Genomic DNA, 15,342 nt, shown 5'->3' with positions numbered 1-15,342 from the left:
AAAACAAAAGCTGAAAACTGAAATGTGAAAGAGAACACACTCATATATAGAGGTATGAAGCTGTTAGATTTTAAACATAAAGAAATGCAGGGGAGATATGTCATCCTGCGGCGGATGTTGTGTGTGCCAGTCAAATGTGTCCGTGTGCACGCGAGCGCGTGCGTGAGTTCCGCGCGTCATGGCCGCTACAAGCTGCGCGAGGTTGCTGTCCCCGCGATGCGTTCACGGACTCCGGCTCGGTTCCAGGGTTCTTCCAGCTCTGACCCGGTAAACCTGTTGCAGCAGATGCGAGTGAATGTGTCCTGGTGTGTTTGATGCGGTGAATCACTCTAGTGTGCTTGACAGTGTGTAGTATACTGTATATGTACGTGAAACAATATTAGAGCAGTATATGCTACATTGTCACATGACCTTTTCATATTAGGTTTAATTAGCGTGCTTAAGTCGTGTCCAGCTATCTCAGAAGTAAAATTATTTCTATATATAGGCTAATACAATAATTTAAAATCTTGTATGAAAAAAATTAAAGTGTTGTCAGTCTTAAATAATGAGTCAAGAAAGAAATGTCAAAGTCACGGCTGATATGCTACTTATGCAGACTAATTCACTTAATTCATTTAAAAAATAAAAGGTCAAGTCAAGCGCATTGCATTATGGGATATAGTGTTCAGTGCAGTGCGCTCTGTTGTGTCCTGGATGAATCACATGTGAAAGATTAACATTTACCGCTGCTCTACGAATTTCCAGAGGCGAAATCCGGTGATTTCAATTGGAATCCACACGATTGCCACTTTCGGATGAGATCGAATGAGATAATTTATTATACAATGCTGTAAATGGAAGGAAAAAAACATGCTGTTTTGTGCATGTATCTTTAAATGCAAATGAGCTGCTGCCCCGCCCCCTATCCAGAAGAGGGCGGAGCCTGTGCACTCTGCCAAAAACTAAAACATCTGTTTGGTTTTGATTATCATCTCTATCACGATCACGTGAGATTAGCAGTTCTTCATCATCATTAAAGTTTATTATCTGCATGCGTTTTAAAGCCATATCAGTCAAAAACACTCAAAGTTCACACAAACACAGTCGGTTATGTCTGTGAACATAAAGATACGTGTATTAAACTGACAGCAGTGTAATATACAGAACCTGCTGCTATATATGCTGTTAATATGAATCAAACAAGTAAAGAAAAACAGAAAATCACTCACTGCTCTTGACTGAATAACTTTAGTAGCTTTAAAGTGTAACTCTCGCCAAAATGCAACCTAGGGTCTTTTTGTTAGCCTACCCGAGGCAAACCTTTGTTTAAAAGCATCATTAGAATGGAAACTCCACTTTTAAGTTTGACCGTATTTAGTACTTTATCTGCAGCCAGTACTAACTCTGATAGAAAGTCAGCAAATTCTGTGATGAAGTCTGTATGGTGCCCTGGTGGCCTGTATACAGTAGCCAGCACAAATCTCAAACGTGATTCATCATTTACACTATATAGGCCTATTGCTATATTTAAGCACCAACACTTCAAAAGAATTGTATTTAAAACAAGACTTCTCAGTAATTCTGAAGATATTACTATAAATTACAGCAACACCTCCCCCTTTGCGTTTCAGACGAGGCTCATGTTTATAACAGTAATCTTGCGGGGTTGATTCATTTAAAGTAATGTAATCGCTTGGTTTTAGCCAGGTTTCTGTCAAACACAGCACATCTAGGTTATAGTCTGTAATCATATCATTAACAATGAGTGCTTTTGAAGTAAGCGATCGAATATTCAGCAACCCGAGCTTTAGCATTTGCTCGTCTGTATTATATCTGTTTTTTATTTGTTGAACATCAATTACATTTTTAATTAATTTACATTAACATTTGGGTTTGGACGTTTTTTTGTATGTCCTTATTCGGGGAACAGACACAGTCTCTATATGATGATAGCTAGGTAAAAGAGGCTCTATGTGATGGGATTTATCTGAGCTTGGTGACGTGAGACAGCTAGCAGACGGTCGGTTTAGCCAGTCTGTCTGCTTCCTGACCTGAGCCCCAGACTGTCATGTTTGAGCTCTAAGACTATGAGCCATATTACTAGAGAGAAGAGCAGCACCATCCCAGGAGGGATGAATACCATCTCTTTTCAACAGGTCAGGTTTGCCCCAAAAACTTTTCCAATTGTCTATGAATTCTATATTATTAAGCGGACACCACTTAGACAGCCAACCGTTAAGCGAACACAATCTACTGACTATCTCATCACTCCTGCGAACAGGAAGTATAGTGCGGTCCCCTTCATTGCTCCTGTAATGTGTGATGTGCTCCTGCAGAGCGGCCCCGGTGCGCAGCCACAGGCTCGGCCCCGCTGATGACGAGCTGTACCAGAGGACCTCAGTGTCCGTGATGCAGAAGGAGCCCGACGGGGCCGCCATCATCTACAGCTACAGCCCCAGAGGATTCAACATCAGTGGCAACCGAGTGCTGGGCCCGTGTGCCCTGGTGCCGCCCGCCATCCTGCAGTGGAACGTGAGCTAACGGTCGAGCGCTGCACAGATGCTCATGCTTCCGCTAGCCTGGCGCTCATCGCTGTGTGTGTTTGCTGTCGCAGGTGGGCCATCACACCGACATCACAGCCGAGAGCTTGTCTCTGTTTCATCTGCTGGAGCCGCGCATCGGTGAGAAACACACACTCCTGCACACCAGCGCCCCCTGCTGTCCTCAGTGTGAAGAGCCGCTAGATGACGTAACGCTACACCTGTCGCCACTGCACATCTGTTTTCTCTCCTAATCTGAGCTCACACTGTATTTTCATATTATATAAAGCTGTTCTCATTTACATATGTTCTGTCAGACAACAAAACCACTATGAAATAACAACTGGCTACATGTTAACCAGCAGTTAAAAAAAAAAAAGTCGGTAATCTAGCAACAACGCTGCAAAGTTGTCGACACTGGTGCGTGTGATGCTGAAACTGTACACTGATGATACTGTAGTGCTCTACTGTAAAGGCTAGTAGTCAGTATATTAGCATGAATGAGATACTACTATAGTTTAGTTTCTGTATTTTCATTATTTTAGTTACAATTTTGTTGTTTGACTTTTATTAGTGTTTGTTTTTTTTTAAATACGTTTGTATAGTTTTCAATTAATTTCTATTTCAGTTTTAGTTATTTTAGTACGTCGTTAAACTAAATGAAAATGAGAACTGTCACCTTGGCAACTAGCTGAAATAAAATACGTTTTTTTATATTTTATTTCATTTCTCAGGAGCCCCATACATGATATTCATTATTAAATATGTATATCGTGGCCGCAAATAAACAATCCGTTCCCACAACAGCACGTTTTACTAATTCGTTCCCTTGTTTTACTAAATCATGGCAACGGTATAATAATTTGTTCCCTCGTTTTTAAACGTAAATCGGGCGTACGATATAATTCATTCCCTCATTTTAAGTAAATCATGTGCACGATATAGTAATTTATTCACAATGTCCACATCGTAATAATTTATTCCCTTGTTATAGTTCAGTCTAAATATATTTCCCTCATGTGTATTTCAGTTAATGATTCTTTTATTTCAAGCAATGAAAATGCTGTGTTAGCTAACAGTAACTGGATGACGTTGCAGAGGTTCTGGTTTTGGGGACGGGAGCTCGTACTGAACGTCTGGATCCAGATGTGCTGGATTTCCTGAGGAAGAAAGGCATCGCAGTGGAGGTTCAGGACACGGTAAACGCCTCGTTCTCCACACTCGTTTAAACATCACGCTAGCGCAGGCTAACCGTCTGAAACTCTTCTCTTGCAGCCGAACGCATGTGCGACGTTCAACTTCCTGTCCAGCGAGAGACGATTGGTAGCAGCCGCTCTGATCCCTCCCCCGAACACGAGCGCCGGCGAATGATGGTCACGTCTGGTGATGTCATTTCCTCTTGTGTGTCACGTGACCTCTGTAAATGTCTTTATGCTGATGAATGTAGAGTGAATACAGATTAAAGGTATTAAACACTCGTGTGTGTGTGTGTGTGTGTGTCCCAGATTGAGGCTGTTAATCCGTCTCTCTGTCCTCTGTGATAACGGGTTAATCTGAGCTCATGAACACACACTCGTCATCGTGTGCACATCTTTATTCCCATCTACCACACAAACATCACAGAACACACAGAAGTGTAGGACTGCAGGAAACATCAGTGTGAAGGAAACACAACAAACATCAGTGATCATATTCAGAAGAAAAGATCTGCACAAACTACCATCAGTCGTTTCATTGAGTTCATGTGTTGGTTTGATTCTAGTTGATTTGAGTTAGCTAAGGCTTCGTCTACATTAATCCAGACACACATCATTTTCTCTATAGTTTGTCCTTCTCAAGCGGATACATGTTGTAGTTAGGAAACGATGCACACGTTTAGTCATGTGACGCATATCGTATCCATAAATATCTATGTCTATTTGTGCAATTCACTTTCGTAATGTTGCCAAAGATGAATCTGACTTTGCACAATCTTCAAATTACATTCCTGCACCGGTGACAGAAGACGCGCTGCGGTCCAACATGAGAACGACTGCATTTGAGACCAAACATGGAATGGCGATAAGAGCCCAGTAAAAATGGCCAGATCATTTGCTAATATAATGATCATGTAAGAATGATTATATTAAGTCTTGTCTCTCGCTATCATCTCAGGGAGCTTTAAGTGTTTTCAGTGTGGACAAGAAACTTTTGGAAAAGTGGATTTCAGATGAATCTGGATTAATGTGGACGCAGCCTGATTCAGTTGAAGTCAGTAGTTTCGTGTTTCTGACCCTGAAAATCAACAGCAGGGGGAAACACTGACCCTTAAAGGGATCGTCCACCCAAAGTCCATCGTTCTGTCATCATTTACTCGTTCTAAACCTGCTTGACTTTCGTTCTTCAGTGGCTATTTTGAAGGACAAAAACCCTTGGAACGGTAATGATGACAGAACGATGAGGTTTGGTGGATCGATCCCTCGTTCACTCGTCAGAGTCGCCGTCACCGTCTCGGGGGTTCCTGAAGATGAACTCTGACCCCGTGATGCGGCGGTACAGATCCATGATGTCTTCGGTCTCGGTCTCGAAGTGCGTCGTGGCGTCGTACGATCGAGAGATGAAGATCTAGACGGAAAACACAATAAAACCCATGAATCGGCAGCGCTGGCGTCACGTGACACTAGAGATTTAAACCCACGCGATCTCCCTCCTAAATGACATTGATTCGGCTCTGTCTATTAAACACAGCGAACATTCAGATCTGCGTGTGAGAGAGCCGTTGTTATGTGCAGGAATAAAACACACAAAAAACATAAACATATTTCTGTTACTAATCATTTATATTATCACAGAAGAACTGGGTTATAAAAGTTTATAGTTCAGATATAAACACTAATGTCTGTGTTAGTAAAATAGAGCAAATCACTGTTTGAAAGTAACTTGACATAATAACGATTGATTACATCGTTACACCAGTAGGGTTCTGTTTTTAAGTTACTGTTAAAAACATGTGTTTGTCATTGAATCATTCATTCAAGAGATTTGTTAAAAAATGCTGATTCATCCAGTAATGAAATAAGTGAAGTCTTAATTGGGGAGTCATTGAATCATTCACTCAACAATAATTCATTCAGATTAATGAAACATTTTAAATAGACTGCAGCAATTAATATTTTGTCCGAACCTCTAGTAAAGAACATGTTATTTTGTTTAGTTTTCTGTTCAGAATCGTGGGAGAATCGTGATCGTGCAGCTCTACGTGACGCTTGACTCTGTGTTATGAAACAATCTGTGTTAATAAAGCTGGTTTGTTACCTGACTGCGGCGGCCGTCGTCCGTCGGGACCATCAGGTTACTGACCGACACAAACCTGCGGGACAAAAGCACGTGAGTGACACGCATGTCCACCAGGCCACAGCTGAGAGGCTGAGTTCTCACTTCTCCATGATGGGCTCCAGCAGGGCCAGCCCGGGCTGAACCTCCTTCTCAGGGTTGCTGGTCTCCACCATGGTGCTCACGGCAGCGATGTACTTCCCTTCGGCCGCCACGTTATGAGAGTAGGACAGCAGACACACGTAGATATCTGCACACAAACACACAGCAGACGTGTCTGACGGCCAGCTGCACACACACACACACACACACACACACACACACACGTGTTCCGGCGCTCACCTGACTTCCGGTTGAGGTGCGTCTGCGGGAGGATGATCTGGCAGGAGTTGGAGTCATGTGTGTTTTTGATGGGGTGGTTGAGCAGACAGATGACCCGTATGACGCGGCCGGCCTTCTTCACACGCTCCGGCGTATAACTGGGGTCGCAGATCAGCTGCTTACAGCGGAAGACCTGCATCGGGATGCAAACGCAGTCAATGATTGTAACAATAACAATAACTGTAACGATAACCATACCTGTAACAATTATACCTATACCTATAACTGTAACTTTAACTATACCTATACATATAACGATAACTAACTTTAACTATCACAATAACTGTAACATTAACTATACCTATAACGACAACTATAACTGTAACTGTAACTATAACTATAACAGATCATGATCATCATGAAGGTGTTTCTGCTCACCTCTCCCTCGGATCGCACCGCCGCCACTCGCCCGCCCTCCATCACGATGTCGTCCACACGTCTGTTCAACATGTAGCTGTTCCCGTAGACGGCGCTGAGCCTGCGGAGCGACACGCGTCTGTCACGCCTCGTGTGTGTGTGTGTGTGTGAGTGCTCATCGCTCTCATGTCATGGTGTGCCAACCTCAGTTACCTGACGAATCCCTGTGGCAGCTCGCCCAGACCGAACAGCGGGTAGAGATACGGGCTGAGGCTGTAGCGCGCCAGAGACTCGGAGTACAGCTTGATCCGGTTGATGGTCGCCAGACACGGCTGCTCCAGATAACTGACAGACATTTACAGACGGTTTCACACACAAGAAGGAGGAGTAACATCTACACAACAGAAGAGACCGAGACTCCCAGAAGACATTAGCATAGCATCGCATGGACAGTGTTATATTTCCCTAATACTGTTCATTAATGTAAGAGTTTGTCTCACTTGTCGTTGACGTGAAGGGCGAGAGCGTGACCTGTGAACTCCACGACATCATCGCCCAGGTCAAAGTGACGAAACACGTCCCTCATGGTGGTTCTGCGCGGGTCCATGTCGTGATGCGTCCGCGGATCGTTCTCCTCAAAATTCAGGATGAAGGACATGAACTTACGGAACCTGCGCTTGTCAAACATCCCCATCAGATCTGGAGAAACACCGGGGTCATCAGCGGTAACTCAAACTAAAAACTTCCAGAAAAACATTTACATCACTGAAAATAAACTGAAATAAATTGTAAAAAAAATGTGTGTGTGTGTGGGGGGGGGGGGGGGTGGGGGGGTGGGGGATTCAGTTAGTTGCCAAGGCAACATTTCTTATTTTATGGAGTTGACTTGTTAACTAAGGTTCAGGAGCAGGGCCACGCCTCAAGCAATCACCTGACCTGAATTGGGCCGCCCCTTAGAGTAGTCAGATCAACCTGACTACCATACCTTTCCCCCTTCCACTTTATCCTTCCCCTATTCATCCCCAACTCTCTTCATCCCCAACTCTCTTCATCCCCAACTCTCTTCATCCCCATCTCTCTTCATCCCCTACTCTCTTCATCCCCTACTCTCTTCATCCCCTACTCTCTTCATCCCCTACTCTCTTCAATAACAGATCAACCTGACTACCATCCCTTCCCCTATTCATCCCCAACTCTCTTCATCCCCAACTCTCTTCATCCCCATCTCTCTTCATCCCCTACTCTCTTCATCCCCTACTCTCTTCAATAACAGATCAACCTGACTACCATCACTTTTCCCCTTCCACTTCATTCTTCCCCTATTCATCCCCAACTCTCTTCATCCCCTACTCTCTTCATCCCCTACTCTCTTCATCCCCAACTCTCTTCAATAACAGATCAACCTGACTACCATCCCTTTTCCCCTTCCACTTCATCCTTCCCCTCTTCATCCCCTACTCTCTTCATCCCCAACTCTCTTCATCCCCTACTCTCTTCATCCCCTACTCTCTTCATCCCCTACTCTCTTCATCCACAACTCTCTTCATCCCCTACTCTCTTCATCCCCTACTCTCTTCATCCCCAACTCTCTTCAATAACAGATCAACCTGACTACCATCACTTTCCCCCTTCCACTTCATCCTTCCCCTATTCATCCCCAACTCTCTTCATCCCCTACTCTCTTCATCCCCTACTCTCTTCATCCCCTACTCTCTTCATCCCCTACTCTCTTCAATAACAGATCAACCTGACTACCATCACTTTCCCCCTTCCACTTCATCCTTCCCCTATTCATCCCCTACTCTCTTCATCCCCTACTCTCTTCATCCCCAACTCTCTTCATCCCCTACTCTCTTCATCCCCTACTCTCTTCATCCCCTACTCTCTTCATCCCCTACTCTCTTCATCCCCTACTCTCTTCATCCCCTACTCTCTTCAATAACAGATCAACCTGACTACCATCACTTTTCCCCTTCCACTTCATTCTTCCCCTATTCATCCCCAACTCTCTTCATCCCCTACTCTCTTCATCCCCTACTCTCTTCATCCCCAACTCTCTTCAATAACAGATCAACCTGACTACCATCCCTTTTCCCCTTCCACTTCATCCTTCCCCTCTTCATCCCCTACTCTCTTCATCCCCAACTCTCTTCATCCCCTACTCTCTTCATCCCCTACTCTCTTCATCCACAACTCTCTTCATCCCCTACTCTCTTCATCCCCTACTCTCTTCATCCCCAACTCTCTTCAATAACAGATCAACCTGACTACCATCACTTTTCCCCTTCCACTTCATTCTTCCCCTATTCATCCCCAACTCTCTTCATCCCCTACTCTCTTCATCCCCTACTCTCTTCATCCCCAACTCTCTTCAATAACAGATCAACCTGACTACCATCCCTTTTCCCCTTCCACTTCATCCTTCCCCTCTTCATCCCCTACTCTCTTCATCCCCAACTCTCTTCATCCCCTACTCTCTTCATCCCCTACTCTCTTCATCCCCTACTCTCTTCATCCACAACTCTCTTAATCCCCTACTCTCTTCATCCCCTACTCTCTTCATCCCCAACTCTCTTCAATAACAGATCAACCTGACTACCATCACTTTCCCCCTTCCACTTCATCCTTCCCCTATTCATCCCCAACTCTCTTCATCCCCTACTCTCTTCATCCCCTACTCTCTTCATCCCCTACTCTCTTCAATAACAGATCAACCTGACTACCATCACTTTCCCCCTTCCACTTCATCCTTCCCCTATTCATCCCCTACTCTCTTCATCCCCTACTCTCTTCATCCCCTACTCTCTTCATCCCCAACTCTCTTCATCCCCTACTCTCTTCATCCCCTACTCTCTTCATCCCCTACTCTCTTCATCCCCTACTCTCTTCATCCCCAACTCTCTTCAATAACAGATCAACCTGACTACCATCACTTTTCCCCTTCCACTTTATCCTTCCCCTATTCATCCCCTACTCTCTTCATCCCCTACTCTCTTCATCCCCTACTCTCTTCATCCCCTACTCTCTTCATCCCCTACTCTCTTCATCCCCTACTCTCTTCATCCCCTACTCTCTTCATCCCCTACTCTCTTCAATAACAGATCAACCTGACTACCATCACTTTTCCCCTTCCACTTTATCCTTCCCCTATTCATCCCCAACTCTCTTCATCCCCAACTCTCTTCAATAACAGATCAACCTGACTACCATCACTTTCCCCCTTCCACTTCATCCTTCCCCGATTCATCCCCAAATCTCCTCATCCCCAATTCTGTTCAATAAATAATTCCCACATTAATGGTTGTGATGTGGTCCTTGCTCGTGAACATTTACTTTATATTGAAGTACTAAAAAAATAAAAGATATAAAAATGGACTGTAATTGTGAATGAAGGAACGTTACCTGACGCTTGTATCTCGGTCTCAGTGCAGGGAACTTTGTGAAGTTTCCCTCCTTTGAACACGAAACTGCCTTCAGCAACCTTGAAGTCCAGATAGCGAGTGACTTCAGTGTAGAGCAGCATCTTCACCAGCTGCCCTGTAATGAAGAGGTGACATCATCATCATCATCATCATCATCACACACACACACACTCACACTCTCTCTCACAGACACTCACACACACACACACACACACTCTCTCTCACAGACACTCACACACTCTCACAGACACACACACACACACACACACACACACACACACTAACGACTCTCACCATTCGCAAGGAGGAACTTGGGAATCAGATCCACATTCCAGTCTTTCCCGCGTCCCATTGGTGTCGAAGGAGCAGAAACCTGGAACCTCTTATAAAGCTGAAGAACAACTCAAGTCAGATTTATTTCTAGAACACTTTATCTAATACAGATAGTTTCAAAGCAACAGGAAAATAACAGAGTTATTTTTCCAGACAGTAAATCATGCGAAAATAATCTGGGATCCTACAGTAAAGCCTAAGGGTATTTTGGGAGGGCATTTAAATATTAGAAGCCTGTATCCAAAATGTGATGAAATTAGAATTTTGCTAATTGGTTCCAATCTTGATTATTTGTGCATAGGTGAAACATGGATGCATGATAAAATCCCCACCTCAATGATAGATGTGCCTGGATATAAGTGCTATAGAAAGGAGGAGGACTTCTGGCTTACATTAAAGACTCCTTTAAGACCAAGGAAGTCCAATTAGATGAATCTCTATCAATTGAAAGTCTGTGTGTAAATGTGGCTCTATCCTCACACATGATGTTTAACATCCTTGTGGTGTATAATCCACCATCTAGCTGCCTACAAACGTTTTATCAAAATTAGGAAAAAATTCTTAAATCTTTTAAACCGAACAGTGAGGTGCTTATTTATGGAGATACTAATGCTAATTGGTTAAATAAATCCAGTAGGAAACAACTAAAAGAACTAACATCAAAATATGACTTTCATCAATTTGTAAATGGACCCACTCGCTTGACAAAAACACTTTAACCACTGTGTGTGAGTGTGTGTGTGTGTGTGTGTGTGTGTGTGTGTGAGACAGCTGACCTCCTCCAGAGGTGAAATAGAGGCGCTCTCTCCTCCATAATACGGGTTACAGTCGATATGAAGGACCTTCTTCCCGTTGACGGACATCAGTCCAGATAAAACACATTCCTGCAGATCATCATCATCATCATCATCATCATCATCATCATCAATAACTGACATCAACCAGTCTGATGTTTCTTACCTTCAGTCCCGTTCCCAGAACAATTACATCAAACTCCGGCATTCTGACACTCGACCGTCTGAAACACACACTTCATCCGTCTGTCTCAGCCATGTGTGTGTGTGTGTGTGTAATTACTTTATTATCCTAAACTCATAATCCTGGCGTCATGTGAGGATCACTGACACACACACACACACACACACACACACACACAGGAGGTCTAGACTAGTACTTCAGATTTTGCTACATTTTTAGATTTGAGATAATTTTTGAACAATAATAGGACGAGAATAATACAAAGATACAATAATAGTACACAATAATTGTAATAAAACAATGTTTATCAATATTATTATTATTGAGTGCTCAGTTAAAGTCAGTTTTATGCATATAGCACTCACACTTTGATTCAAAGCAGCTTCACAGAAAATCATGATGTTAAAGTTATAATATCTTACAGTCGTATTTATGTGATTAGAACTGAACAACAATATAGTTTACATTCACAGTTGAGCTTTAGACAGTCCATACACATTTCCCAGCATGCTCAGCGAGCGCGAAAGTGACTACATCCCCCAGCATGCTCAGCGCCAGAAACTTCCTCGATCCGCTGAACCGGTTGAGTTCTGTGAGTTTCGCTTTTTCTCGCTGTAAGGTCGCGTTTAAAGCGATAGTTTGATCAGAAACAGACGCGCGTTGCTGTTTCCGGACGCTAAAGGCTTTACATTCGCGACCGCGTTGATCAGTGTTTCTTCCTCAAACACACAGCATGACTGAAGCAGTAAGTCACTCTGTATGTGTGTGATGTGCGATGTGTAATTGCTGCAGAAATAACTCTCCACCTGTCAGTTCTCAGGTGAGCAGCACACGCGCGTTCACGAGCGCAAACCCGAGGGTTTCCTGGAGCGTCTGAGCGCGAGCACCGGCGGCGTGATCGCGGGCGCGGTTCTGTTCGCGCTGTCCATATACGTGCTGTTCACGAATGAGGTGCGAGTCAGTCAGTCAGTAAATCATTCAGTCAGTCTGTCCATCATGTGTCAATCATCTGTCAATCGTCTGTCCATCATGTGTGTCCGCAGGGTCGCGCGCTGCGCACGAGCTCGTCTCTGGATGAGGGTCTCTCTCAGGTCGTGTCTCTTCATCCACACCTGATGTTGGACCCTCAGAATAATAATCGCCTGGTTCACCTGGCCGGAACCCTGCAGACCGCACAGGTAACAATACTGATTATTTAATCGACTTTAATCAATCATTATTTAATTGACTTTAATCAATATTTAGATGAACCGATATCGACTCTTAAAGGGACAGTTCACCCATTGACTTTAATAGTATGGAAAAAATATATACTCATGAAGTCACCAACAGTTTGGTGACCCATATTCTTCAGAATATGTTCTTTTGTGTTCAGCAGAAGACATACATTTTAACCTGTAATATTACAGTAATGTAGCGGCGGACAGGGCTTCTAAATAGAGCATTAGTTCAGAGAGATTGTTTTCCTTGAGAAAAATGTATGTACTGTATCAGATCCAAATGAATGTATATGGAATGAAGATGAGAGCTGAATCAGGTGTCGGTGAATGGACTGATGGATGTGTGTGTTTCGCAGCCGCTGTACGACCCAAACTATGGTGTGACGGTGCAGGCGGTGAAGCTGCAGAGGCGGGTGGAGATGTTCCAGTGGGTGGAGTACAGCGAGAGCAGGTCCACACACACCTGACTGACACACGGACATCAGTTCACTCGCAGTCATACTGATTCACTCGCAGTCATCATACTGATTCACTCGCAGTCATCATACTGATTCACTCGCAGTCATCATACTGATTCACTCGCAGTCATCATACTGATTCACTCGCAGTCATCATACTGATTCACTTGCAGTCATAATGCTGATTCACTTGCAGTCAAATTGATTCACTCGCATTCATACTGATTCACTCGCAGTCATACTGATTCACTCGCAGTCATACTGATTCACTCGCAGTCATCATACTGTTTCACTCGCAGTCATCATACTGATTCACTCGCAGTCATCATACTGATTCACTCGCAGTCATCATACTGATTCACTCGCAGTCATCATACTGATTCACTCGCAGTCATCATACTGATTCACTTGCAGTCATAATGCTGATTCACTTGCAGTCAAATTGATTCACTCGCATTCATACTGATTCACTCGCAGTCATACTGATTCACTCGCAGTCATCATACTGATTCACTCGCAGTCATCATACTGATTCACTCGCAGTCATCATACTGATTCACTCGCAGTCATCATACTGATTCACTCGCAGTCATCATACTGATTCACTTGCAGTCATAATGCTGATTCACTTGCAGTCAAATTGATTCACTCGCATTCATACTGATTCACTCGCAGTCATACTGATTCACTCGCAGTCATACTGATTCACTCGCAGTCATCATACTGTTTCACTCGCAGTCATCATACTGATTCACTCGCAGTCATCATACTGATTCACTCGCAGTCATCATACTGATTCACTCGCAGTCATCATACTGATTCACTCGCAGTCATCATACTGATTCACTCGCAGTCATCATACTGATTCACTCGCAGTCATCATACTGATTCACTCGCAGTCATCATACTGATTCACTTGCAGTCATAATGCTGATTCACTTGCAGTCAAATTGATTCACTCGCATTCATACTGATTCACTCGCAGTCATACTGATTCACTCGCAGTCATCATACTGATTCACTCGCAGTCATCATACTGATTCACTCGCAGTCATCATACTGATTCACTCGCAGTCATCATACTGATTCACTTGCAGTCATAATGCTGATTCACTTGCAGTCAAATTGATTCACTCGCATTCATACTGATTCACTCGCAGTCATACTGATTCACTCGCAGTCATACTGATTCACTCGCAGTCATCATACTGTTTCACTCGCAGTCATCATACTGATTCACTCGCAGTCATCATACTGATTCACTCGCAGTCATCATACTGATTCACTCGCAGTCATCATACTGATTCACTCGCAGTCATCATACTGATTCACTCGCAGTCATCATACTGATTCACTCGCAGTCATCATACTGATTCACTTGCAGTCATAATGCTGATTCACTTGCAGTCAAATTGATTCACTCGCATTCATACTGATTCACTCGCAGTCATACTGATTCACTCGCAGTCATACTGATTCACTCGCAGTCATCATACTGTTTCACTCGCAGTCATCATACTGATTCACTCGCAGTCATCATACTGATTCACTCGCAGTCATCATACTGATTCACTCGCAGTCATCATACTGATTCACTCGCAGTCATCATACTGATTCACTCGCAGTCATCATGCTGATTCACTTGCAGTCATAATGCTGATTCACTTGCAGTCAAATTGATTCACTCGCATTCATACTGATTCACTCGCAGTCATACTGATTCACTCGCAGTCATACTGATTCACTCGCAGTCATCATACTGTTTCACTCGCAGTCATCATACTGATTCACTCGCAGTCATCATACTGATTCACTTGCAGTCATAACGCTGATTCACTTGCAGTCAAATTGATTCACTCGCATTCATACTGATTCACTCGCAGTCATACTGATTCACTCGCAGTCATACTGATTCACTCGCAGTCATCATACTGATTCACTCGCAGTCATCATACTGATTCACTCGCAGTCATCATACTGATTCACTCGCAGTCATAATGCTGATTCACTCGCAGTCAAATTGATTCACTCGCATTCATACTGATTCACTCGCAGTCATCATACTGATTCACTCGCAGTCATCATACTGATTCACTCGCAGTCATCATACTGATTCACTCGCAGTCATAATGCTGATTCACTTGCAGTCAAATCGATTCACTCGCATTCATACTGATTCACTTGCAGTCAAACTGATTCACTCGCTTTCATACTGATTCAATCGCAGTCATACTGATTCACTCGCTTTCATACTGATTCAATCGCAGTCATACTGATTCACTCGCTTTCATACTGATTCAATCGCAGTCAAACTGATTCACTCGCTTTCATACTGATTCAATCGCAGTCATACTGATTC

General features: G+C 43.6%; 3 protein-coding genes across 5 annotated transcripts in view; 2 read left to right on the top strand and 1 right to left on the bottom strand.

The window, feature by feature from the left end:
- The first annotated feature begins 33 nt into the window (after positions 1 to 33).
- ndufaf3 (NADH:ubiquinone oxidoreductase complex assembly factor) lies at positions 34 to 3,999 on the top strand. The gene is made up of 5 exons (XM_084417186.1): positions 34 to 267; positions 2,319 to 2,514; positions 2,597 to 2,663; positions 3,621 to 3,721; positions 3,798 to 3,999. Exons 1-5 carry the CDS (start codon positions 179 to 181, stop codon positions 3,891 to 3,893), a joined length of 549 nt encoding a protein of 182 aa, XP_084273312.1. The 5' UTR covers positions 34 to 178; the 3' UTR covers positions 3,894 to 3,999.
- Positions 4,000 to 4,056: 57 nt separating this feature from the next.
- LOC311295690 (rab GDP dissociation inhibitor alpha) lies at positions 4,057 to 11,415 on the bottom strand. Of its 3 annotated transcripts, none has more exons than XM_084417164.1 (12): positions 11,288 to 11,415; positions 11,104 to 11,211; positions 10,289 to 10,385; positions 9,975 to 10,109; positions 7,073 to 7,271; positions 6,786 to 6,917; positions 6,594 to 6,693; positions 6,177 to 6,348; positions 5,940 to 6,084; positions 5,817 to 5,871; positions 4,990 to 5,126; positions 4,057 to 4,861 (listed from the first exon to the last, which is right to left on the bottom strand). In XM_084417164.1, exons 1-12 carry the CDS (start codon positions 11,327 to 11,329, stop codon positions 4,804 to 4,806), a joined length of 1,380 nt encoding a protein of 459 aa, XP_084273290.1. In that variant the 5' UTR covers positions 11,330 to 11,415; the 3' UTR covers positions 4,057 to 4,803. The 3 variants fall into 3 exon arrangements, 2 of the variants coding, with proteins under 2 accessions (XP_084273290.1, XP_084273291.1); XR_014628367.1 differs by having other exon boundaries at positions 4,063 to 4,874; positions 4,932 to 5,126; XM_084417165.1 differs by having other exon boundaries at positions 4,057 to 5,126.
- A 418-nt stretch (positions 11,416 to 11,833) lies between these two features.
- Positions 11,834 to 15,342, top strand: part of tmem43 (transmembrane protein 43) — a 12,966-nt gene continuing 9,457 nt past the window's right edge. Inside the window, exons 1-4 of the mRNA XM_084417150.1 lie at positions 11,834 to 12,050; positions 12,119 to 12,256; positions 12,349 to 12,483; positions 12,882 to 12,976. Coding sequence (XP_084273276.1) covers positions 12,039 to 12,050; positions 12,119 to 12,256; positions 12,349 to 12,483; positions 12,882 to 12,976 — 380 coding nt within the window. The 5' untranslated portion in view covers positions 11,834 to 12,038. The remainder of the gene's footprint in view (positions 12,051 to 12,118; positions 12,257 to 12,348; positions 12,484 to 12,881; positions 12,977 to 15,342) is intronic.

This window comes from Rutilus rutilus (assembly GCF_951802725.1).
Source record: "Rutilus rutilus genome assembly, chromosome: 8".
Classification (NCBI taxonomy): Eukaryota; Metazoa; Chordata; class Actinopteri; order Cypriniformes; family Leuciscidae; genus Rutilus; species Rutilus rutilus.
This window is presented reverse-complemented; position numbering and strand designations above follow the sequence as displayed.

Excerpts from the sequence above, each read along its gene's own strand:
- ndufaf3 (XM_084417186.1), top strand. The coding sequence starts at position 179 with ATGGCCGCTACAAGCTGCGCGAGGTTGCTGTCCCCGCGATGCGTTCAC. Across the intron at positions 2,515-2,596 it reads CCGCCATCCTGCAGTGGAAC|GTGGGCCATCACACCGACAT; the intron begins GTGAGCTAACGG and ends TTGCTGTCGCAG. Across the intron at positions 3,722-3,797 it reads CAGTGGAGGTTCAGGACACG|CCGAACGCATGTGCGACGTT; the intron begins GTAAACGCCTCG and ends CTTCTCTTGCAG.
- LOC311295690 (XM_084417164.1), bottom strand. The coding sequence starts at position 11,329 with ATGCCGGAGTTTGATGTAATTGTTCTGGGAACGGGACTGAAG. Across the intron at positions 7,272-9,974 it reads GACCGAGATACAAGCGTCAG|ATCTGATGGGGATGTTTGAC; the intron begins GTAACGTTCCTT and ends GTGTTTCTCCAG. Across the intron at positions 6,085-6,176 it reads GCACCTCAACCGGAAGTCAG|ATATCTACGTGTGTCTGCTG; the intron begins GTGAGCGCCGGA and ends GTTTGTGTGCAG.